The following is a 24,031-nucleotide window of genomic DNA, read 5'->3' as shown; positions in this document are numbered from 1 at the left end:
GAACTTATACATAATTTTTAATCAATAGCAAAATAATTTCTTTTCTTTTTAATTAAAAATGTACAGTAAATTTATAAACAACAGCACTCATTTAAAAGTGAGGTATTCCATTCTTTTAAAAAAATACAATATATTTTACAATAAAGTGCATATAAAAAAATTATATTTTGCCCTAAAGGTAAACTAGGTAACAAGCAATCAATACTTGCGTTACATCTTTTATTTTGTTTGAGTTGTTTTTAATAGCATTTAAGGCATGTTGCAAATAATTATGTTACAAAGATAGCAGCTGAGAATATATTAAAATAGATCCCAGTTCAATAGCCTCTGTTAGACCAAATCAGTATCTTCTCTGCGTTAGGTTTCGAGGGTCACCCGATGTGCTCTTGTATCTCTGCATGGTAGGGATGATGTCCATGTATGAGGGAGATGCGACCTGGAAGACCAAGAGAAAACACAACACAAACAGCTTAAAGTATTCTGACAATACATTATTATTATATACCACCATTCATCAAAAGATATTAGGGCACTTCACAAAATACAAAATAAAACACAAGTAAATAATTAAATCAAAACAAAACAAAACAAAAAAACAACCCCCTCTTCCTACAGACATATTTAAAAGGCTGTAGGATATTAATCAGCCAACAATAATAGACCACCTTGCTGTGATGCATAGGAGACAGAGTTCGCTTTCTGAACAAAGGTTAGATCTCTGTGTAGTGACTCTAACCATATAAAAAAAGCATTGATAGCTCCTGCGAACCTATCCTTATCTCCACCTTAGCCGGCTGATGAGGCACAGGTTCTCTGTTCTGGAATAACTATGTAGAGTTCTCAAGGCTCTCACCACCTCACCCTTTTGTAGCCACTGAAAGAAGAACCACTAAGACTGTTATTTATCTTTTGCAGTGATCTTCATGGTCTTCATAACTGCAGCCTGCAGTTGAAGAGGCTAAGGATGGTGGCTCCACTCCAGAACTGATGGAGATAAGGACAGGTTCCGAGCAGTGTATGTTCTTTTTTTGAGATGCTGGATACCAGAGCCAAGACCCAGTGATACAGGGAACTGGGTTTCAAGCCCAAGTTGCTTGAAGCAACATTAAGGTTTCCTGGATGAAAATACTGTAGCAGGCACCTTGTTTGAGTACAGCCAGTTATTCAGTCACCAAGTGGGTTAGTGTAGCCAAACAGAATCTGGGTGCAACAGACCTAGAGACAAAATGTCTGGTAGGTTGAGGGACTAGGCTCTTAGTGGGTCTTTGAGATTTGACAAGTGGCCAACCTATCTTCTGGGTCACTGAATCATAGAACTGGAGAGTTGGAAGGGATCCTGAGGGTCATCTCGTCCAATCTCCTGTTAACTACTACTACTACTACTACTACTACTAATAACAATAACAATAACAATAATTATTTTATTTTTTATACCCCACCCATCTGGCTGGGTTTCCCCAGCCACTCAGGGAAGCTCCCAACAGAGCACTAAAAACAGAATAAAACTTCAAACATTAAAAACTTCCCTAAACAGGACTGCCTTCAGATGTTTTCTAAAAGTCAGATAGTTATTTATTTCCTTGATATCCGATGGGAGGGCGTTCCACAGGGCGGGCGCCACTACTGAGAAGGCCCTCTGCTGGTTCCCTGTAGCTTCACTTCTTGCAATGAGGGAACCACCAGAAGGCCCTCAGAGCTGGACCTCAGTGTCTGGGCTGAATAATGGGGGTGGAGACGCATCCATGTCAGATGGCCATCCAATCTCTGATTGAAAACCTCCAATGAAGGGGAGTCCATTCCATTGAGAGGCTATGAGGATGACCGAGGCTTCTTCCCCACTTATCCTTCTCAAGAGTCTTGAATGGAGAGGGACAAGAGGAAAGGCTTAATTAAAGGAAGCCTTTCATCTAGGGCAAGTGGGCTGGATCGAATTCCTCCACCCCGTTCAAAATGAACCTTGGCATGGAGTACTTTACATTTAGAGGGGTTGCAAATAGTTCTAGGATAGAGGTGCTGAAGTGCTACTGGAGGATGTTGAATGCTGGCTGAGACAAGCATCACTATCTGGGGTTTCATTAATAGCTAAAGAAATAGGCAGTTGGGTTGATGCCTTTATGCATGTTGAGACCAACAGCAGGCTGGACTCTGCCCAGATTTACAGGGACTCAGTCTCGAGGTACAGAGACCAGGTTTGGGTCTGTTCACATACTGCAAGTCTGAGATGGATCTCTAGTTGCCTCCTTTGCAGACGAGCCACTAAGCTGGGGGGAAATTGGAATGGGGAAATGGCAGATGGGGAAAGTATTAAGTAATCTCTCCTGTTTATTCTCTGCCTTAAATTCTCGCATACCATCCTGAAACAGCTTTGTTTCTTTTCTTTTTCTTTTCTAAAAAATGCATCCAGGACACTGTTACATGCATTAGCACACAGTTATTACAGGATATTAGACGAACACATCTTGCTGGATCAGATTAAAATCCATGTAGTCCAGCATTTTGGTTCAGACAGCAGGCAACCATATGTCTTTGAAAGAGTACAAGTGGATGATTATCTCTGCTGCATCTTTATCATAAACAAACAACATATTGTTCATATGCATTTTACAATGGAAGAGCAAATGGGTATGCTTACCAAAGGGGAAAGAGTCTGTAAAACATTTGTGGAGGATGGGATTTTTTTCATGGTCTCATGGACATCTAAAATGGTATAAAATAAGAAATTTCAAGTTTATGGTGGGGAAAAACAAGGTGTACAATAATTTATTCTTCCTTCAGGTTGTAAATAATACAGACTCTATGCTACCTACAGTTTTTGTTCCCTTTGCACGGCTGCAGAAGCATTAATTTTATTTCTTTTCTTTATTTCATATTTGTAGAGAGAAGGTCTATAAATGTCTACAATTCATGGCGGTATATGAAACTATGCTCAGAAGTGGTGGGGCATTAAGTGTCAGTTGCTGCAGAACAATAACCCCTGTTTGGGGGCTTCCAAAGGGCACTTGAATGAACACCGTGGGAAACGAGATATGAACTCTTCTAGTACAAAGCTCTTTTAGGTTCTCAAGCGTTCGGCTCAGCTTTTTCTGGCTATTCAGTTTGCAGGCATGTAGTACTTTGGGATCCACGAACAAGGTGGCACTGCAGCCAGGGGCACCCTGCCACCAATTCCACTTGGTAGGCAATTCCACTTGGTAGGCAGAATTAAGTCTGGCGGCCATCATTTGATGGGCTACCCTGTGGAATGAGGTAGCTTGTCTTGTGATAGGGGTGGGTTCAAAAGCAAGTGAAAAAGGATTCTGAACTTCTTAACTCCTCCTTCCATCAATATCCCCTGCCTAATCTCACATCTGTCATATACCAAAACAGAGCTTGAAATAGAGTGTGAGTAGCAAAACATTCTGGTTCTAAAGCATGAGAGAGAGGCAGGCAGGATAGAACATTGTTGAGAACATACCTGTTATTGGATAATTTGTAAGGTTTGAAGCGACTTTGGATGTTCTCTGTCTTTGAAAAGAATGGACTTTTGCTTGACCAAACAAATACCCCAATTATAGTTGTACGGGAGTCCTCATGCCTAGAGAACTCGCCTATATCTACCATCTTCACAGAGGCTCCAATCTGCTTTAAAGTGCTTATGTGCAAAAACTGGCCTTGCCATACAATTCTTGCATACATACCATATGGCTGCAAATGGGGGCAACTATTTGACTAGGGAAATGAAAGGTAGCTTGTCACATTCCCATCTTCTGTACTGTAAGTACTGTAAGCTAAATAAAGCATCTAGGAACAGCAGTTCCACTATCACATAACCTTGTAACTAAATAATTATTATGCCACTGCATGGTATATTTGTTAGAAAACTGGGAGACAACACAGCTGGAAGCTGAAATGGTTATTCTGGCAGTATTACTTATTTACATTTAAACTGCAAACCTATGTGCACTTACTGGAAAACCCACTGATCTCAGTGGAAGAAAGAAGAAGAAAGGCAGAGAGTTGCATTGATAGAGTTGACTACCCTGGTGAATTTCATAGCATGATCTGCTGACTACTTACTAAGTAGCTTTTGATTAATGCGGTCGAGTGACTGAAGAACTTTGTGCTCTTCAAATGACAATGCACTCATTCCTTGCCGTGCAGGTCTGTTTAGCACTGTAGTCTGTTTGTATGGTTGAACTGTGTCCAAATCAATCAAGATGTCACTTTCTGTAGCTGATGTGTTTGCTAAGTTTTCTGCCAGCATAAACTGTGTAGTACTGTCTGAAACTAATAACAGAAATGTGTATTGTAGAAAAGGTTAGAAAGAAAACAAACAAAAAACTGGATTTGCTCCTGGGGTCAATTTGTGTTAATATCCACCTTTTACAGCCTTTCACCATTGCTAACATCATGTATTTGTGCATCTTTCACAAATAATTTTATTTATATTTGTTCCCACAGAACATCATGACCCTATCCGAGCAACATTAGAATTGTTTTTGAGGACGCCCTGTGGTCTGAGCCTCTTGGGCTTGCTGATTGGAAGGTCAGCGGTTCGAATCCCCACGATGGGGTGAGCTCCCGTTGCTCGGTCCCAGCTCCTGCCAACCTAGCAGTTCGAAAGCATGTCCAAGTGCAAGTAGATAAATAGGTACCGCTCCGGCAGGAAGGTAAACGGCGTTTCCGTACGCTGCTCTGGTCTCGCCAGAAGCAGCTTAGTCATGCTGGCCACATGACCCGGAAAAACTATCTGCGGACAAACGTTGGCTCCCTCGGCCAGTAAAGCGAGATGAGACTCACAACCCCAGAGTCATTCGCGACTGGACTTAACTGTCAGGGGTCCTTTACCTTTTTTTATACGCCTTTTCTGTGCATCCAAATATTTCCCCCACTTTTGATTCAGAAAGCAAATGACATAAGACTATCATCACTTTCCTATAATGTTTCTGTGAGAAATGGACACGTGACAGATACCCACCCAATCTTTTTAAAAATTGCCTTTTTTCCATGGTTTTCTTCAACTGTTCTTAAACCTTTTACCATTTCTCACTACCCGGAACCCTCTTGTGTGTTAAGACTGGGTCTTTTTCTTTGACTTATGTACAACACCTTGTTGTTACAAGCACTCTACAAATGGGAGTTTATATGCAAAATTCAAAGATATTCCTTAACTGGGAAGGGCACGATACTTAGCAATGAATAGGTTTATAATAGAAACCTTAAAATAATAATTCATAGCAACAGTCAGATTGAAACATGATGTATTACCTTCATCAGAATTATTGATGCCACCCATGGCTTGCACTATATCATTTGCACAATGAGGCGGTGCTCGCTTCACAGCTTGTGCCGTATTCTATAAAAAAAGAATTTTATTATCAAACTGCTTGAAAAAATAAATCCTGGCATTTCATGGTCCAGAAGTGCTAACGTTACTCTGAAATGAAAATCAAATAATGAAAACGCCTTAAAACACACACACACACACAGAGAGAGAGAGAGAGAGAAAGAGAGAGATATCTATAACATATGCTGCTGTATTATGGAGGACATTAACCTATGATAGTGGTGTTACTGAACTACAGCAGAAAAATTTAATAGATTGCGATTCCCACATAGTGCTCTATGATAACCCATGAACAGGTTACATATGCAAGTATGTTCAGGATATAGTAAACCTGAACAGTTATCTGTGAAATGACTCCACCAGAGAGTTTCCTTTATAATGTACAGAATACCCTCTCTCTACATTCTGCCTTATCAGAGAAGTGGAAGCAAGAGGTCTAGAGATAACTGTAGAATCTATTTTCTACTGGAAGTAACATTTTAATTTTCTTTAATTTTTTAACTGCACGATACACAATCCATTTCCCTAGGACAGCAATTTTTGGTATTTTTTAGTCAGAAATTTATCAGATATACCTGTACAACACTAGTGGGCTTCCATACTGCAGAGGCTGCCTTTTGCCTCCTCTGTTCTAAAAGAGCCTTGCGTTTATTTTCATTATTTTCAATACTTTGTTTTCGTCTTGTCATGGCAAAAGTAGCTGAAAAGGATAAAAAAGCACCACAAAACACACACCTTGTTATATTGTTTTATACTTAAATTATAATTATAGTTTCAATGTTATCTTTTGTTTATAAGCCACTTTAAACACATATAGGGAAAGGTAAAGGTAAAGGTAAAGGTACCCCTGCCCGTACGGGCCAGTCTTGACAGACTCTGGGGTTGTGCGCCCATCTCACTTAAGAGGCCAGGGGACAGCGCTGTCCGGAGACACTTCCGGGTCACGTGGCCAGCGTGACATCGCTGCTCTGGCGAGCCAGAGCCGCACACGGAAACGCCGTTTACCTTCCCGCTGGTAAGCGGTCCCTATTTATCTACTTGCACCCGGAGGTGCTTTCGAACTGCTAGGTTGGCAGGCGCTGGGACCGAGCAGCGGGAGCGCACCCCGCCGCAGGGATTCGAACCGCCGACCTTTCGATCGGCAAGTCCTAGGCGCTGAGGCTTTAACCCACAGCGCCACCTGCGTCCCTTCCATATAGGGAAAACATAGTAACAAATAAATACATATGCAGAAAAAAGAAATACAGATGGTTAACTTGAGTTTACTTTTGGATTATATCAGTAATGTTGAGCAAGATAGATGGCAAACCTGCTTGTATGGTACATATATGCTTTGCCTCATGGAGCAAATGTACAATTCTGGGTGTGTTTTGTTTGAGAGAGATGTGGATCAGAAAACCTGTGTGAGGAAAACAACAAAAACTTCCTCCTGTACCATGGCTCTATTCCAAACCACTTCAATCTACTCTTTACAAAACGACAATCCAATCTCCCACCATCGCATCTACCGTATTTTTCGCTCTATTGGACGCAGTTTTTCCCCTCCAAAAATTGAGGGGAAATGTGCGTGAGTCCTATGGAGCGAATGCAGGCTTGTGCCATAGCCGCGCACAACCCCTCCGGCAGGGAGAGGCTGCACGGGGCTTTGGCTTCTTTAGCCCCGCACACCGTCTTCCGGCAAGGAGAGGCTGCACGGGGCTATGGATTCTTTAGCCCTGCGCAGCGTCTCCTGGCAAGGAGAGGCTGCACGGGGCTAAAGGGGAAGCCAAAACAGCAAGCGGGATCCATCCCGCTCACTGCCTTGCCTTCTTCCATAGCTCTCCGGCAGGGAGAGGTTGTGTGCAGTCTGTACGTTGCTCTTTGGGGCTGGGGAGGAATATTTCCCCCCCCCAAAAAAAAACTGGGTGCGCCCTATGGTCCGGTTTGCCCTATGGTGCGAAAAATACGGTAGTTTGGGCCTTAGGTCTCCAGCAGAGGGCTTTCCTAGTTCAACTATCTGAGATTCCTTTAGCAGGAGATGATGGGGACTGAACCTGGAATCTTTTGCAGGCAAGAATGTGCTCTACCACTGAGCTATGGGTCAACATTTGGGGTAGCTTATAACTACAGCTGCAAACTTTAATTGGTAGATTAATTAAATAGAGCTTTAGTTTATTGATGGGTGCGAATTCAAATCAATGGAGTGAAAAGTTAAGGATATATTTGTTAATTTAGTTTATTTTCAAATTAATTTTCCTCTTGTGGTAAATATACTAAAAAATATACTAGTGCTGATAGTATAAAGGAATTTTTAGAAAAGACAAGCACAAAAGAATTTTCATGAATAGAGCCCTCGATTAGCATGTGAGCTATAGAAGAAACCACTTCAGAATATATCAGCATACTCTAATTTATCAATATGAACTCTCAGTACTTAGGAAAGTTCCACAACCATACATGCCTATCCCAGGTACCCTTCTACATTACAGTGGTACCTCTGGTTGTGAACGGGATCCGTTCTGGAGGCCCGTTCGCAACATGAAAAGAATGCAACACGCAGTGGTGCGTCTGCGCACGTGTGGGTTGCGATTCACCGCATCTGCGCATGACATCATTTTGTGCTTCTGCGCATGCGGCAAAACCCGGAAGTAACCCTTTCCGGTACTTCCAAGTCTCCACGGGATGTAACTTGAAAGAACGTAACATGAAGTGGACGTAACATGAGGTATGACTGTATTTACTCTCAAAGTTGCCAGTGCGGAAAATACAGAATTCAAACTAGGGTACAGACTCAATCCAAAGTTCATACATGGCTCATTGACTAAAGATATTCCTTAACTATACATATATTACTGTATAAGCTTTATTATTCATGATTCATTAAATTTGGCCTATATATATTCTTGTTTTTTCTCTCCCCCCCCCCCAACAAAATTTGATAAAGGAAGAACCTTACTGCTTGGTGGAGAAGCAAATATTGGATTCACTCTGACACCTGATTTAATACTGCCCATCAGATTGCCACCATCAATTGTGATGTGAGTCACATTAGGTCTAGTGGGTTGCAAGTCGCCATTATTTGAATTATTACAGAGTGTAACACCATGTTGTGAATCTCCTGAAAGAAAAGAAAAACACACAAGAAGATTTAAAAATTACATTGTCAGGCTAACTTCACTCAGCAGTTCAGAAATTAGTCAGGAATGTGTGTATGTTTTACAACCAACTGTATTATTTCACCCAACTGCTTTAAGGCATGTGAGGTGAAGTTGCAGCAAGACCTAATTTACCAGCAGATGATTAGACCAAATCAATGTATGAATGTGTAAGTTAAACATTTACTCAAGGCGCATCCAATCTCCCTTCATTACTGAAGTACCACAGGTTTAAGCACACAGTCCAGAACTCTGTTAGATAACAGCCAAAGCACTCAGTCATTAACAAAAATGAACTTTCATTTCATTAGTAGCAAACTGTTATATCAGATAACAGCTACTAATATTATTATTGTTGTTGAATTAATAAATCACCTTTCAGATAAATTTACAGGCAATTTGCATCCATAAAACAAAACAAGTGAAACAAGTTAAAATAAATCTAAATACAATACAATACAATACAACACACAAGGCAGAGACATGTTCCCCCCGCCCCCCGCTGGAAAGGCAAAGTGAAGCAAAAGCATATTCAGTTGTTTCTGTAAACTCCAGATAGTGGGCACCTGTTGTATCTCAATAGGGATGCTTTTCACTTAACAGTGACAGCTACACCTGCTTCAAATTATTATGTAGTGGGATTCTGATATTTTAGGAACTTCAGGGAGAGATCCTCCTGCAAAATGCAGTGGCCTGCTAGGTATGTAGTGAGTAAGGCAGTCTCTCAAGTAACCTAGTCCTAAACTGCATAGGGTCTTATACAGTGGTAACTTGGTTTACAACAATAATCTGTTCCGGAGGTCCGGTTGTAAACCAAAACAGGTTGTAACCCAAGGTGCACTTTCGCCAATGGGGCCTCCCCCCCCAAAAAAATGGGGGGGGGGTTGTAATCCAAAAAAAGGGACACACACTTCCGGGTTTGACGTGGTTGTAATCCAAAATGGTTGTCATCCAAAACAGCTGCAAACCAAGGTACCACTATATGTTCATACCAAAACCTTGAACTTGGCTCTGTAGCAGATTGGTAGCCTGTGCAAATCCCACAGGCAATGTGTTATATGCTGGTGGCAGTTTGCTCCCATAAGCAACCTAGGCATCATGTTGCGTGCTAGCTGTAGCCTCGGGACCATCCTCAACATCCCCACAAAGAGTTCATTGCAGTAATCCAACCTTGGTATTACAGATGAGCTGAGATTTACAACATACTGGGAAATCTGCTTGCATTACCAGGGCTGATATCCTGCCCACTGGCGGAGGAAGAGGGGAGCGGGGGGAGCGCACAGCCCTCGCAGCGCGATCCAGGTGGAGTGCCATTGCAACTGCCCCCCCGCCCATGCTGGGTGCCCCACCCCTGCAGGCGGTGCGCCACGCCCAGGACGCGCGCCAGCCCCGCCCCTCCTGCTCTCTGCCCCCCCCCCGGTGCCGGAGCATGAAGCTCCGCCATTGATCCTGCCTGGACTGCCTCTAGTACCTGCTGCCACAGAGAACTCCTGTAGTTGTCAGCCTCTCCTTCCCCTTGCAAGTGGGCTAATCTGGTGATGTTGGCACTAAAAAGTACTAGGAGGAAATGGCTACTTCATTCCATTTGGCAAGTCAAGGTCAGCAACACTGTGGGAGATAAATATGGCAGCCACCAGGTGTCGAGCAGAGATAACCTACTTGGCTCTGGGCCCACTGCCAAATAAGCCTGCTTGTGAGGGGGAAGGAGGTGTGTTATGTAGTGGGCGAACATATCAGACGACACAGCGATCCTTCCAAAGCAGCTCTTTATTTGTAAGCTGGAACAGAACTGAACTGAGGAGCTCAGTCAGCCTGCTTATATAGAGCTCCACTAGAATGCAACAGTAACCATTTTCTGTAACTAGCCAATCAATGAACGTCACTTTCGATCCTTCATTTGCATACAAACTATCCAATCACTGAACGTCACTTTCAATCCTTCATTTGCTTAACTATCTACAGTATCCCCCTGCTGGCCCAGGGTGAGAACTTCAGTACATAACAAGGTGGCTGCAGTATTGTTAACATCAGGGAGCCCAAACAGTGGGAGGTGCTTGGTTGGGTGAGGGCAGCCTGTTCATGGCTCCTCCAAACCCAGAGCTGCACTTGTTTATATATGAAAACGCATCAGGGATGGCTTGATTCAGCTCTACTAAAAATTCTAAAGGAGCTTTTATCCTCCAGTCAGAAAAGGCACCGTGGTTTTATCCACTGTGGTTTTATCCACATTCATCAGGGCTGAGCTAGTCACACCTATTTGTAAATGTCATGGTCAGGGACTGACGAAAACCAGTAACGGGCAGAATACCACTTGTTAGAAATAATTTTTGTCTTGGTTTTGAAAGGAAGTATGTCCAGTCTGGTCTTTCTCTTTCAGTTCACTCCTGCCCTTTTGTTATTTCTGACGATAATGTGAGATTGGCACAATATGCCTAAAATTAAACTTCTTTCAAAGTCCCTCTGAATGGGCCCTCTGTTATTAGTTCTGATTTTATCAAATATATAATTTTATAAATCCTTCTAATTCAGTGAAAACACATAAATCTTACCAGCAGCACCATCCTTTTGAGCCAGTGCACGATGCACTCCTTGCCACAAAACTGTGATTTCTTCATCGGTTGGTGTGCGATCTCGACATAATCCATTTTCTGAGTACACAGAGTTTCCTTTTGGAAAGCTGTTGCACCGGGCAACTGCTTGACCAGTAGCCTTTTTCTTCCTCAACAGCTCATAGGTAAATATGCTATACGAAGGTCGCATAGTGGCCACCTGTGAATTGCAAGCAGTACCTGAAGATGGAGAATCTGTAGTATCTGAACATAAATCTTGACCTTCAGGCAAGAAATGACTGTTTTCAGTATCTGTGTGAGCTTTCCAAAGATTTCCTGACTGAGACACACTGTCTGCTGGATTTTCATCCATTTTTTTGCCTGGTATGGGCTTACTTGGTGGGTGAGGTGCCATGATTTTGCCCTGAGTTTTCATAACCTTTGTGGCTTCGCTAGCAGACTGTGGTCGGATAACGGTGCCCTTTCGGTTTTTAGTTGTGAAAGTTGATGTAGCTTTGGCAGATTTTGGTCTTTTGATCAATTTCGTTCTACTTTTACATGGATTGCTTTTGGGATTTTTTAGTTCACAATTATATATTAGGGGTATTTCTTCACCTCTTGGCGCCATCCATGCTTGTCTAGCAACATGATATCCTTTAGATACAAAAGCATTCTGCATCCCATTATCTGAGTCTTTAACAGTAGCAATTTTTGCAGATGCCTGAGAATTCTCCTGGAGATATTCTGGAAAAACAGAATTGAGAGTGCAAGCGGGAATGCTTCTAACATTAGTTCTAGAAGTGGCAGCTCTAATTTGAGTACCAGGTGATCTGAGCTGTGCATGAGGTATTTCAATGATATTTTGTTCTGAATGCTTTTCATCACCCACTGCTCTGTTAATTTCATCAAACCACCTAAGTTTTTTATAGTTCTTTTGCTCTGCATCTTTCCCTTTCATTTTTGCCAATTCAACACTGTCTCTAGGAATCACAGGCTGAGTCCCAAATCTGACCCCCCTGTTGACAACCACTGCCTTGAAATTGCTAAGTTCATACTTAGATTCTTTTTTCAATATGCTTTTTGGAAATTTCACTACTTTTTCTTCATTGGAGTTGTTCCCTTGTTGGTCAAGATCAGATAAATTAGCAGTGGAATCTTCATGAGACATAGATAAACTATTTTTAGTCATTTCATTACCTTCATTAGCATTCTGTTGATTTATACAGCCTTTACACATCTCTTCAAACAAAGATGCTACAACCTTTTCATGTTTAGCATTTGCCACACAGTCTATATCTTCAGTACATCTTGCTGAATGATCATTTCCCTTCTCCATGCAATTAACTGAGAAGCTGTTATTGTAAGGGGTAGTAGGAAAGACCGCAGGGGTTGCTGTTTGTTGACAGGAGACGTGTGCTGATGAGGGTCTGTTCTGGGGAAGCTGAGAATTTCTCTCTTGTAGTGAAACAACTGAAGGATCAGGGACAGCCCAAGCTTTGTTTATTTCGTGTACCAGGCTGTCAGTAGCTACAGGACCCTCTGTGCCTGAAGACGGACGTTTTGACAGAAAACTTTTCTCTTCTCTTTCATTATGTGCAAAGGTTAGATTCTCATCAGAAGCATCTCTTGTAGTCTCTCTTTGTTCAGACCTACTTTGAACAAATGATTTCTGATCAGGACTGCATGTGTCCTCGTCAGAAGGTATGACATTGTGTTTTATTAAAATATCACGAAAGGGGGAGGTTGTCTGGAAATTTGAGGTATTTAAATTTGTAAGCCAATTATTTACATGCTGATTTTTAGAAAAAGTCATGTCAGTTTCATCAGAGAAACTTTTATTTCTAGTCTGTAATTCCTCTGAATTGTGGACTGAGGAGTCCAACTGTGCAGATAAAGAAGATGTTTCACTGGGTGTTGTACAACCTTCATTTGGTTCTGCAGCCTCAAGACTGTCCACACTGCAAACACTTTCTGTACGGGCTATTTCATTCACTTCTTGATGAAAATCCTAAAACAGAAAAGCAAACAGCTTATAAATATCACTAAGACACATCTTCTTGGTAAAGTTTAAGAGAAAATTAGGGAAATCAGGGAGGTCCTTATGTTTTTGTGTGTGAAAAGCAGTAAGATTTTCAGGTTTGCATTTCAAATAAACATCAATATGTCCTTGTGGACACTCTACCAAATCAAAAAGGAAAAAGTTGGGAATAATTTGATAGAAAACTGTAGAATTTTTCAAGAATACATTTCAAAGATCTTTTTTCAAGTCATCACTTCAAGTAAGAATATCACTCTGAATATAGGATGAAGTGTGCTAAAAATGTCACAAACAGCCAGTATTCTTAACTGGAGCTTCTATTTGGTCACTGATTTTCAGTGCTAGAAAAATATTGCAAGTTCTCATACACTGCACATTTTGGGTGCCACTTCTGCACAGGGATGAACTCATTTCAATTGTATATCGAATTTATAGGCAGGCACATGCCTGAGATTTTTCTAGCTCTAATTTCAGTCTATTTAGCTGAATGTTTTTTCAAATGTCTGGTGCTGCAAGTTTAGACAGAAATTACTTATGAAAGCCCCTGGGATACACAACCTGGCAGGAATAAAATAAGTTAAGCGCCAGTGCTAATGTGTGCTTGTTAAAAGCTCACTTGTTTTTCCAGGCTTTTGCTAGCCATTAATACCATCTTGTTGTATTTGCCCTGGTTTCTGTATGCTGCTGCATTTGTTGCTTTAAGGTATTTTAAAGGTATTTTAAAATTTGTTGTGAACCACTTTGAGAAATGAAGGGAGGTATAGAAATGTGTTAATTTTTTTATCAGACAGTTAGAAACCACAATAGCATCCAAACTAATGATGATTTTGCTTCATTGTTTTCAGCTTAAGTCTTATAAAAATAGTTTACCTTATCTCTTCCTTGCTTATAATTAAGAACCAGTGAAGCTTGTTTCTTTGGGATAAAAAATATTACTGGATAATTGCCCAGTAATTTTTATTGCAGGCCCTTGAATTTTATTTGAAAACAGGTGCTATAACTCAAAAATCACAAAAAAGTCCATACAAACCCTGTGGTGACTATATTACAGCAATATTCTGGTTTAAAAATGAATTAGGTTTAGAACTGAAATTTTGTTTGATTTTAAAGGGATATATTAATAGGAAACAATATTCATACTGGCATAGTGACCTTTTTATATGCCCTAAAAGGGGGGATTTTAGGAATCTTTGTAATCCTACCAGACCTGTAAAACTGCAAAGTGAGAGTTCAAATGACCACAATGTATACAGATATGGTGTACAGTCGATTGCAATGATTTTGACTGACTACAGCAGCCTATTCAACTATTAAACGTGAGTTTCAAAGCAAAGCACTACAGTGAAGCAATGTCAGTGGTTACTCTGTAGCATTTGTTTGTATGTTTAAACTCTTACATATTTACAGTCAAACCTCGGCTCCCGAACGCCTCTGTTTTGGAATGTTCCGGCTCCCAAATGCCAAAAACCCAGAAGTAAATGCTCCAGTTTTCAAACATTTTTTGGAAGTCAAACGTCCAACGCGGCTTCCACTTGAGTGCAGGAAGCTCCTGCAACCAACTGGAAGCCGCGCCTCGGTCGTCAGACATTTCGGAAGCCAAACGGGCTTTCTGAATGGATTACGTTCAACAATTGAGGTTTGACTGTATAAGCAACTCCCCTTTCTGCTAATTATCTTCAGCAGTTGGCAAATTGTATCTGCTTTGCCAGAAAACCCCCAGTGGCCCCTAGTGGCAATTTAACAATGCAAAAGAAAAATAAGTTGTTTATAGTATTGCTTTGCAATTCAAGCAGCAGACCAAACTGAATACAGTTGCTTGAAAGAAACCTAAACATAAGCAGTAAATGGATTTTGATGCTCTTTGACTGATAAAGCAACTGCAACAGCAACTTCAGCTAAGGATACTGCAACACACCCGGCTCAGCACCTTCACAGGGGTGACATACCTAGGATAAGGAAGACTCTGTTAACACCTTAATTAAGTTCTACTTGTGTGTGGGGTTATCATGCTGTTTTACCTTTTAAGGTGATAGAAGTCCTGGGCTTCTAGATCCTTAAACTGGCACTGAAGCAGGTGCAATGGGTCTAAAAAGTTGGTACATTAGGTACTCCTACTTAGATGGTTTATGAATTGCACCTTTAAGAGGATGTAAATAACTGCCAGGACATCATACCTGAAGGTTGCTGAAATGTTGTTCTTGTAGTTGCTGCTGCATTTCATTCAGATTTTGTTGGAAGAGAAGCTGGGAATTGTCCGGGTTTGAACCACTGTTTTCCTGCATTATCCTATCACAGCCAGATTTCACTGAGCTCTGTTTCCAGGAAAAGGGATCATTTCTAGTAGCTGAGGAAGTTGTGTCAGCAGCTCTTGCAGAGAAGAAACATTATAGTCACTTCCAGCTGCATTTTTACTACTTTCACGAAAAGTTTCACAATAAAAATTTACATCTAAAGTGAAACATTCTGCACACTAAAATTAATTTAGTAGCTACAAGGTACTATAGAAGGTACTTGTGAAAAACATATTTCAGTAAAAATTTGCCCCAAACTAGGAATAAAGTGATTCTGCTGGTGTTGCATTTAGCTGCATTTTATATTCTCCATTAAGTTCTTACTTTGCTTTGATAAATGCATATTTCTGGGGGAAATATGTGTCCTCTTCATAGAAAGCAAGTTTCTTGCCCCTTCCTGCAGCTACCTGCACCTCTGAAAATCTTCTTAGGAGAGTTTTGGGGACCTTGGACAACATGGGATTTGATGTGGCAGTTGTTGAATGAAGGAAGGGCTCACCCAAAATTGGGCCTGGATTCTAATACGTTAATTTACAGAAGTTAATGGAAAGAAAATTTCCCATGACCTCCCCTCACTCAACACTGTTCACTAGAGCATATTTTATATGATCTTGCATTTAGCTTCCGCCCACAAGTACTGCAGCAATTTTATGATTGAATTAAACAAATAAAATATCTACCTTCCAATGACTTTGGATGGTGACAAATGTAATCCTGTTACTTGGATTTTCTTAAAAGCCTCATCTAATTTAGGTTCTGGTTTTCTCTGCACTAGGAATTAAAAAGAAGGACAGCATTTATAAATATTGAATAAAATGTCAAGCTTTTAAACACAAAAATTCAGGAATAGTTTCACACCCCTAGAAAGCTCCTACAATTCTAAAACTGTATCCACATCAGCCCTCTACTACTACAGTCCTTAACTTCTTCTTCTGCCTTGTTGTTCCCATACAGCATGGCGTTGCAAACTCTGCACACTCTGACTTATTTAAATGCATGAACAATTACTGCAATTCCTAAACTGTTTTTTGAATTTTTGAGGCATCCGATGATAGTGTATTTACAACTAAGGCTAAATTTACAAATGATAAAAGGTAAAGGTAAAGGTACCCCTGCCCGTACGGGCCAGTCTTGACAGACTCTGGGGTTGTGCGCCCATCTCACTTAAGAGGCCGAGGGCCAGCGCTGTCCGGAGACACTTCCGGGTCACGTGGCCAGCGTGACATCGCTGCTCTGGCGAGCCAGAGCCGCACACGGAAACGCCGTTTACCTTCCCGCTAGTAAGCGGTCCCTATTTATCTACTTGCACCCGGGGGTGCTTTCGAACTGCTAGGTTGGCAGGCGCTGGGACCGAGCAGCGGGAGCGCACCCCGCCGCGGGGATTCGAACCGCCGACCTTTCGATCGCCAAGCCCTAGGCGCTGAGGCTTTTACCCACAGCGCCACCCACGTCCCTCTTACAAATGATACTGGACCCTAAATTAAGCATATGTGATTGCAACAAGGAATATTCAATATAAGGGACAAAAAAAGAGCACAATCCACAATAGCCTTCTTGTGCTATTTATTTCAGTCCAGTTCATTTTAATGGGGTCCATATAAAAAAACTTCCTGGTAGATTGTGCCAGTAGATGTTTTTTGGTAGGTGGAAATAGAAAGCCCTGATAAAGGTAGGAGAGGAGGGCAGTGACTATAAGAAATGTCTGGTCAAAATTATTATTTTCTAGATTGCTTGCTATCTTTCTGCCATAAATGACATTAAAGGTGGCTTAACAATTCATAAAAATATAAGAAATTAAATAAAAAAGCAGAAAATATATATATGAAAGTACACCCTTGTTTTGAAAAGTAATATAAATAAAATGCAGCAGTTAAATAATTTCTGCACCCAACAGGCCACGCAAAGGAGAAAATCTCTGGCTCCTAGTTCATTTCTGCACGCAAAGCAGACATTCTGCTACTGAGCTATGGCCTGGTATTGATTGATATTTATATCAATAATATTATTCATGGGTGGCTTCGTTTAATTCAATAATTAATTATGATGAAACAGGCACACACAATGAAATTAATTTGTTAACCATCAAAAGTTTTGATGTATAAACTTGGTGTATAAATTTTATGAAGAAAACAAGTAAGAAATCCCTGGAGAAGTTTCACAGTCAAATCAAAATGCATCATTACCAATGCTGTTTTTTTGTCTTTCATTTGATCAGTGGATAGGAAACATCCACTGAGAATTGGAGGTGATGCACTCATGACTTCCTGAGTGGAGAAGAATATTTAAGTGAAATACCATATCACATAGTTTCAACCTTGGAAAGTTGACTGAGACATCAAACTGTCTGTGCTTATAACTGTTAGATGCCCCTGAGAGAGTACTTTATAATTCATGAGAATTATAAAGACTGGAGCAGAACCAAACGCGTGTTTGTGAATCGTTCACAACAGTTATGCTGTGTCATCAAAAACAAGTTTGAAATGGGGATCCTGTATTTAAATACTAAAAAACCCCTGAAATATACAAAATTACTGTATTACATCTCATAGGACTTCCCAGTAATGAAGTAGGAAGTTTGTTCATGTATGAAACCAACTTCAATAATACATAAAGTACTTTGAAATTATTGAGTTTAAACAGTTTGCAATCCTGGTCACTAACAGTAAAGGCTCAGCATCGTTCTACACACACCCCTACCTAAGGACACCCAGGTTTCCAAGGCAAAGAATCACATACAAAAATGCAGAAAATCTGAAATGAAATCGATTGCAGGCTGAATCATAGAATCAAAGTCAGCATTATGTAATACATGTGCCAGTGGTTATATTATCACAAGATTCAAAGTCTTCCACATTGCACAGTCTCTTCACCCCTAAAATTACTGATCTTTGCTGCAGTTAACATTGAAGAGGCACTGCACCCTCCCAAAACTAATGCTCAATCAAAGCAATCACGGAGGAGGGAAAGAAAGGGACCATGGATCCTCCACTGCTTGTGGCTGCAGCGGATTCCCTGCTCCTGGGCTCCCTTTGAAGCAGCAAAGTGGGAGGGGAGCAGCTTACACTCATGTAAGCAGCTCCTCTCCCACTTTCCTGCTTCAAAGCAACTACGGAGGAGGGAAGGAAGGGGACCATGGATCCTCCGCTGCTGACGGCTGCAGCGGATTCCCTCCTCCTGGGCTCCCTTTGAAGCAGCAAAGTAGGAGGGGAGCAGCTTACACTCGTGTAAGCAGCTCCTCTCCCACTTTCCTGCTTCAAAGTGGAGGGAATCCACTGCAGTTGCGAGCAGAGGATCCACGGCTCCGCTTCCTTCCCTCGAAGCAGGGTGCGGGGGTGCAGGGGGGAAAGACGGCAGGAAATAGATACCGGGCAGGAAGACACAACCACACTTTGACCACTGAAAGTCCACCCCAGCCTCCCCAGATTTCCACTGAGACGGCCAGGCTAATCTCGATGGCCATAAGTCTAGCTCAGCATTATTAACTGGACTTAGATAAGCCATGGTTCCCCTTCCTACCCTCCTCTGAGGCTCGATTTAAAGCAGCAAAGCGGACAGGAGCTGCCCGCTTTGCTGCTTTAAATAGTTTAGTGCAACATTTTATTCAGAATATTTTTTCCCGTATTTTCCTCCTCTAAAAACTAGGTGCACCCTATGGAGCGAAAAATACGGTAATACACTTTTATGGAATGGCCCTAAGGTATTGCAATATTTGTTTTTTTGACAGATACTAATCTGGAATGAAAACTATTTCTAACACGCATTATAATGCAAGAATTATAGATATAGCTGCATTTGCAATATGCAAACCTTCTACTTTCTTCCGTTGTGAAAGTGGAATATGACCACGCTGGAACCTTTCAGTTGCTTCCTGATGTTTCAGTTTCCGCTGCAGCAAAATTTGTTCTCTGAATTTTTGTTCTTTTTCTTCAACGTCCTTCCATTTTTCTTCAAGTGCTCTGTGTAAAAACAACTACAGTTTATAATCACCATGGTAAGTGGCTCGCACCATTTTGCTCAAATCCTCCTTTATCCAAATACATCAGTGATTCATATTAAGAAGCATGTTTCAAACTCAGTCATGTCCTGACCTCTCTCCTGGCATGTGCCAGGAAGAGTGTGGATTGGCTCCACTGGCATGTTTGAATGCACAGACCTTGCCTCCCCATCTCTGTCTCCACACACACACTCTTAAATACCCATTCCCTGACATGACAATCACTGATTTCCCTCTTGGTATCTGCAAGCTCACCTTTGAGCACTGGGAAATGAAGTAATAAGCTACCATGGAGTAACTAGATCTGATTGCTAGCATATGTGGCACCCCCAGGATAAAGAACAAATAATCTCAGATTTTTAGCAGAAAAGTCTGTATTAATGAGTGAAAAGCTGCATTCAAAATGTATAAAGATTTACTGTTATAATAAAAAGTACTCTTAGAAAGATTTGTTCAATTTCTTGGCACATCAAGCAAGGGATAACATATATACTTTGAAGTGTATATTCTGTTCCTTCGGGGCTTTGTGAATCCAGGGGAGATTTACTTCTTTGTTTGGCATAGAAGCTTGATTTCTAACAGTGAAAGAATATAATACCTGAAAACTATAAATTATTCTATGTACAAATAATCCCAACAAAGTGGAGACTAGTTTCCCATCAACCTCCTATCAGGTAGAATGTGCCTCCCTATTCTTCAGCTTCTTGGTGACTGTTTGGACATAGGGTCTGTGTTGAGGATAAGCTACAACTTATTTCATTAAATCAAGTGGTCCCAGGGTCGGATTCATTACTGTTTTTGGGGGTGTTATTGTTCTCATGTGTTTATCATTTTAATTTATTGTTGTTAGTCACCTTTAGCTCCCTTGAGGAAAGGCAGGTTATAACTATTTTAATTAATAAAAATAAGTCCACTGCATTGCCCCTATTCTTTAACTAAATCTCTAAATCTGTAATTTATCGCAAGTTCCTGCTTTTTGAAATCTGTACCAAGTGCCTCTTGTACCAAGAAGAGTATCATGTCAAAGTAATACTAGCAGCAGTTCATAACACAGACACTGACTCAAGGAATCTATTGTTACATGAATGTATACTATTTCACATTGTGCAAACTAATGAACTCTGAACATTTCTTGACTGCAGCAGGGCAAAGCAGGAGTGTAACAAGAAGTAAACAAGATACTCAATCTTCCAGGTATGATTTAGTTTAGCACTTATCTCAAAAGGCCACCACTTTAAGTGTTAGGCGTGATCACCTTTATTCTAGCCACACTGCCTATCCTGAAAGAAATTTATATTTAATTTAAACTTTAAGCCATGGTTTCCTACTTCTTAGATTTTCATGGCCACACTGGAAACTCATAATTAGATTAGGACCTCAGTTAATCTGCAGCATTTTATAAATTCTAAGTTTAAAGAGTATCATTTGAACATTACCGTATTTTATTTATTTGCTTCATTTTTATTCTACTCTATCAAACCAAATGATCCCAGGGCAGGGTATTGCAATTATAAAGCAAGTAGCAAATAAAACAAACAGCAATAAAACATTCAAATGATATAAAATCCATAAATGTTACAACTACTACTTTTTCCTCCAGGTATCTGTGGCCTAACATATCCTACATCATTAAAAGCCTGGCTAAAGAGGTAGTTTTTACTTGTCAACAAAATTCAATCAATATAGGCACCAGTCAAATTTTAAGTGAAAGAGAATTCCACAACCAGGGAGCCACCATCAAATAGGCCTTTTCATAAGTCACAGAGGCATGAATCACACACAGCAATGAAACAAGCAGCAGGGCTTCTTCAGCTGATCATAAGGCCTGGGTAGGGGGATACAGAGGGAGGCACTGTGGTAACTGGATCCTTCCTACGCTATTCAAGTCAACATTAAACACTTGAAATTGACTTAATAGCACACAGGCAGGCAATGCAGACTCTTTGGAACTGGGTGCTCTGCTGGCAAATCTGTCAGTGCTCTTACCATAGCATTCTGTATCTGCTGCAGTTCCAGACCTTTTTCAAGGGCAGCCTGATAAGGAGCACCGTACAGCGATCCAACTTGAGGTTATCAGAGCGTGATCACTGTAGCTACACTATCCCTGTCCAGGAATGACCATAGCTGGTATCAGAGCTTCAAGCCACTTGGGCTTCCAGTGACAGAGATTAATTTTACAGCAACTCCAGAATGTGCACCTGTTTCCTCAGAGCAAATGTAACCCCAGCCAGAATAGGCCATCTATTCAATTAAAGGTAAAGGTAAAGGTACCCCTGCCCGTACGGGCCAGTCTTGACAGACTCTGGGGTTGTGCGCCCATCTCACTTAAGAGGCCAGGGGCCAGTGCTGTCCGGAGACACTTCCGGGTCACGTGGCCAGCGTGACATCGCTGCTCTGGCCAGAGCCAGAGCCAGAGCCAGAGCCGCACACGGAAACGCCGTTTACCTTCCCGCTGGTAAGCGGTCCCTATTTATCTACTTGCACCCGGAGGTGCTTTCGAACTGCTAGGTTGGCAGGCGCTGGGACCGAGCAGCGGGAGCGCACCCCGCCGCAGGGATTCGAACCGCCGACCTTTCGATCGGCAAGCCCTAGGCGCTGAGGCTTTAACCCACAGCGCCACCTGCGTCCCCAACATCTATTCAATTACTGGACATTAAAGGTAAAGGTAAAGGATCCCTGACAGTTAAGTCCAGTCGCGAATGACTCTGGGGTTGCGGCACTCATCTTGCTTTACTGGCCAAGGGAGCTGACGTTCGTCCGCAAACAGTTTAAATGGTGTAAATACTGACCTCTGACTTGTTATGATTCACTTTCAGTTTATGGGCCCTCATCAAGCCCATTACTGCCTCCAGTCATTGATCTAACACCAGTAGAACCTCTCCAGATTTAGATGGTAGGAAGAGACACAAGGTATCCTTAGCATACTTATGTATGCTCCATATCGCCTGATGAGCTCACTCAGCAGCATTATGTATATGTTAAACAAGATGGGGGGAAAACAGATCTCTGCAGCTCACACAACCTAATTGCCATCAGGCTAAGCTGAAGTCTCCCCCTTGCCTCTACCTGGAAGCAGTCTTTCAGCCAGAAGCAGAATCAAGAATTTCACAGTGCCTCTTATGCCAGCCCACCAGAGCCAATGAAGGAGGAAACTGTGGTCCAACTATCAAAATCTGCTGATTGAGTAGGACTAACAAGACTATGCTCCCTCTGTATATCTTCTGATACAGCTGATCAATGAAAAGAACCAACTAATGCCCCAAATGGACCTGAAGCCAGATTGAAATGGGTCTAAATAGTATGTCTCCCCAAATACACCTGAAGCCCATCTGCCATGACCCTCTCAAGAACCTTGCTCCAAGCAGGTAGCTGTCGCAAAAGGGTTTCTTGAGGGGCTGTACCAACTGCCCTTTCAAAATAACTTGAACCATTCCGTCCCACAAACAATTATTTACCACCACAACTAAAATATCAAGCATGCCTTCCATTTACATACCTCCTCCTTTTATTTGTTTCTAGAAAATGTTTTCGTGCTCGATTACGAAACAGTCTTTGATCCTTTAGCAACTCGTGACGCTCTTTTGATAAGTCTCTTTCAAGGAGAATCTTTAGATTTCTGATCATGGCGTTAAAGAAACTGTAGCGAAAACCCTAGACACCCAGCCCACATTTAATTTCTTGAAGGTGCTTTTTTTGTTTTTCATTTCAGTGCCCCCCCCCCCCCCCCCCGCTCAAGGGTACACAGTACTGGCATCTCTTCTTGTTGTTGTTAAAAAGTGTGGTACTTACTGTAACAACTTCATGGTGTTGAGTACTATTTTTCAGGAAAAAAGCACCAATGATGATGATGATAACAAAAACAACTTCTGTTTTTGTTATAATAATTATAATAATAAACCAACTTGTTTTTTAATTTTATTATTTATTGCCTTTATATACCACCCTGTCCCTGGAGATGGCTATTATTGTTGTTGTTTTGTTGTTATTATTATTATTATGACATTTCAGTGACGTTTCAGCGAGCCTATAGAGAAGACGCCTAAGAAGCAACTGTACCAAAATGAATTATTGTGAAAGGAAGAACTATTTAGGGGGCCGGCTCGCCAAATTTTATCCTCCCTGAGCGCCACACCTGCTCCCTCAACAAGCGCTTCTTTCCCGCCCTCTCGCCTCCTGCCCCACAGGAGCCCCGGCCTCTCCCTCCCGGAGAGGAGGATACGTGGAGGGGCCCAAGGCGCTCAGGGCCCGGCGGCCGAGGCCCCGCGGCAGGGCGCTTTCCGAGACGCCCCTCCTCGCGCCGGGGGCAGCGGGCTCGGCGGCGCCTTCGGCCTCCCACGCCGAGGCGGCCTGGCTCCCGCCCGCCGCCGCCGCCGCCGCCCGCCCGTAGCTGGAGTAGTAGTAGAAGCTGCCGTTGCCGCCGATCACGTTGCCGTTGGCGCCTCCGCCAGGCTCCATCCACGCGCCCCCGAACCTTCAGCCGCCCTCCGCCGCCGCCATCTTCACACCCAGCGGCTCTCTGGCTTCTCTCTCCGTCTCTCGCCCTCGCTCTCCGCCCTTCGTCTCGCTCGCGGGATCCCCGTCAGCGCCCAGCGGGGGGGCTCCAGCGAGCCCTCCCCGCCGCCTCAGAAGCGCCCGCCGAAGCCCCTCGCCCGGCTCCAGGGCGCCGCCGCCCAGCCGCCATCTTAGCAACCAGCGACGC

The 24,031-nt window shown here is 42.2% G+C and overlaps 1 protein-coding gene across 3 annotated transcripts; it reads right to left on the bottom strand.

The window, feature by feature from the left end:
- Nucleotides 1–205: 205 nt before the first annotated feature.
- Nucleotides 206–24,010, bottom strand: CEP126 (centrosomal protein 126). 3 transcript variants are annotated; one of them, XM_079973398.1, is made up of 12 exons: nucleotides 23,552–23,980; nucleotides 22,829–22,948; nucleotides 19,146–19,294; nucleotides 16,019–16,109; nucleotides 15,222–15,414; nucleotides 11,010–13,017; nucleotides 8,262–8,423; nucleotides 5,902–6,026; nucleotides 5,248–5,335; nucleotides 4,057–4,266; nucleotides 2,633–2,697; nucleotides 206–436 (listed from the first exon to the last, which is right to left on the bottom strand). In XM_079973398.1, exons 1-12 carry the CDS (start codon nucleotides 23,785–23,787, stop codon nucleotides 341–343), a joined length of 3,543 nt encoding a protein of 1,180 aa, XP_079829524.1. In that variant the 5' UTR covers nucleotides 23,788–23,980; the 3' UTR covers nucleotides 206–340. The 3 variants fall into 3 exon arrangements, with proteins under 3 accessions (XP_079829524.1, XP_079829525.1, XP_079829526.1); XM_079973399.1 differs by lacking the exon at nucleotides 4,057–4,266 and having other exon boundaries at nucleotides 23,552–23,984; XM_079973400.1 differs by lacking the exons at nucleotides 206–436; nucleotides 2,633–2,697; nucleotides 4,057–4,266; ... (2 more) ...; nucleotides 8,262–8,423; nucleotides 15,222–15,414 and having other exon boundaries at nucleotides 12,819–13,017; nucleotides 23,552–24,010.
- Nucleotides 24,011–24,031: the final 21 nt, after the last annotated feature.

The sequence above is a fragment of the Podarcis cretensis genome (genome assembly GCF_951804945.1).
Source record: "Podarcis cretensis genome assembly, chromosome: 4".
Taxonomy (NCBI): Eukaryota; Metazoa; Chordata; class Lepidosauria; order Squamata; family Lacertidae; genus Podarcis; species Podarcis cretensis.
Note: the sequence above shows the minus strand (reverse complement) of the source record. Positions and strands in the feature narration are given on the sequence as shown.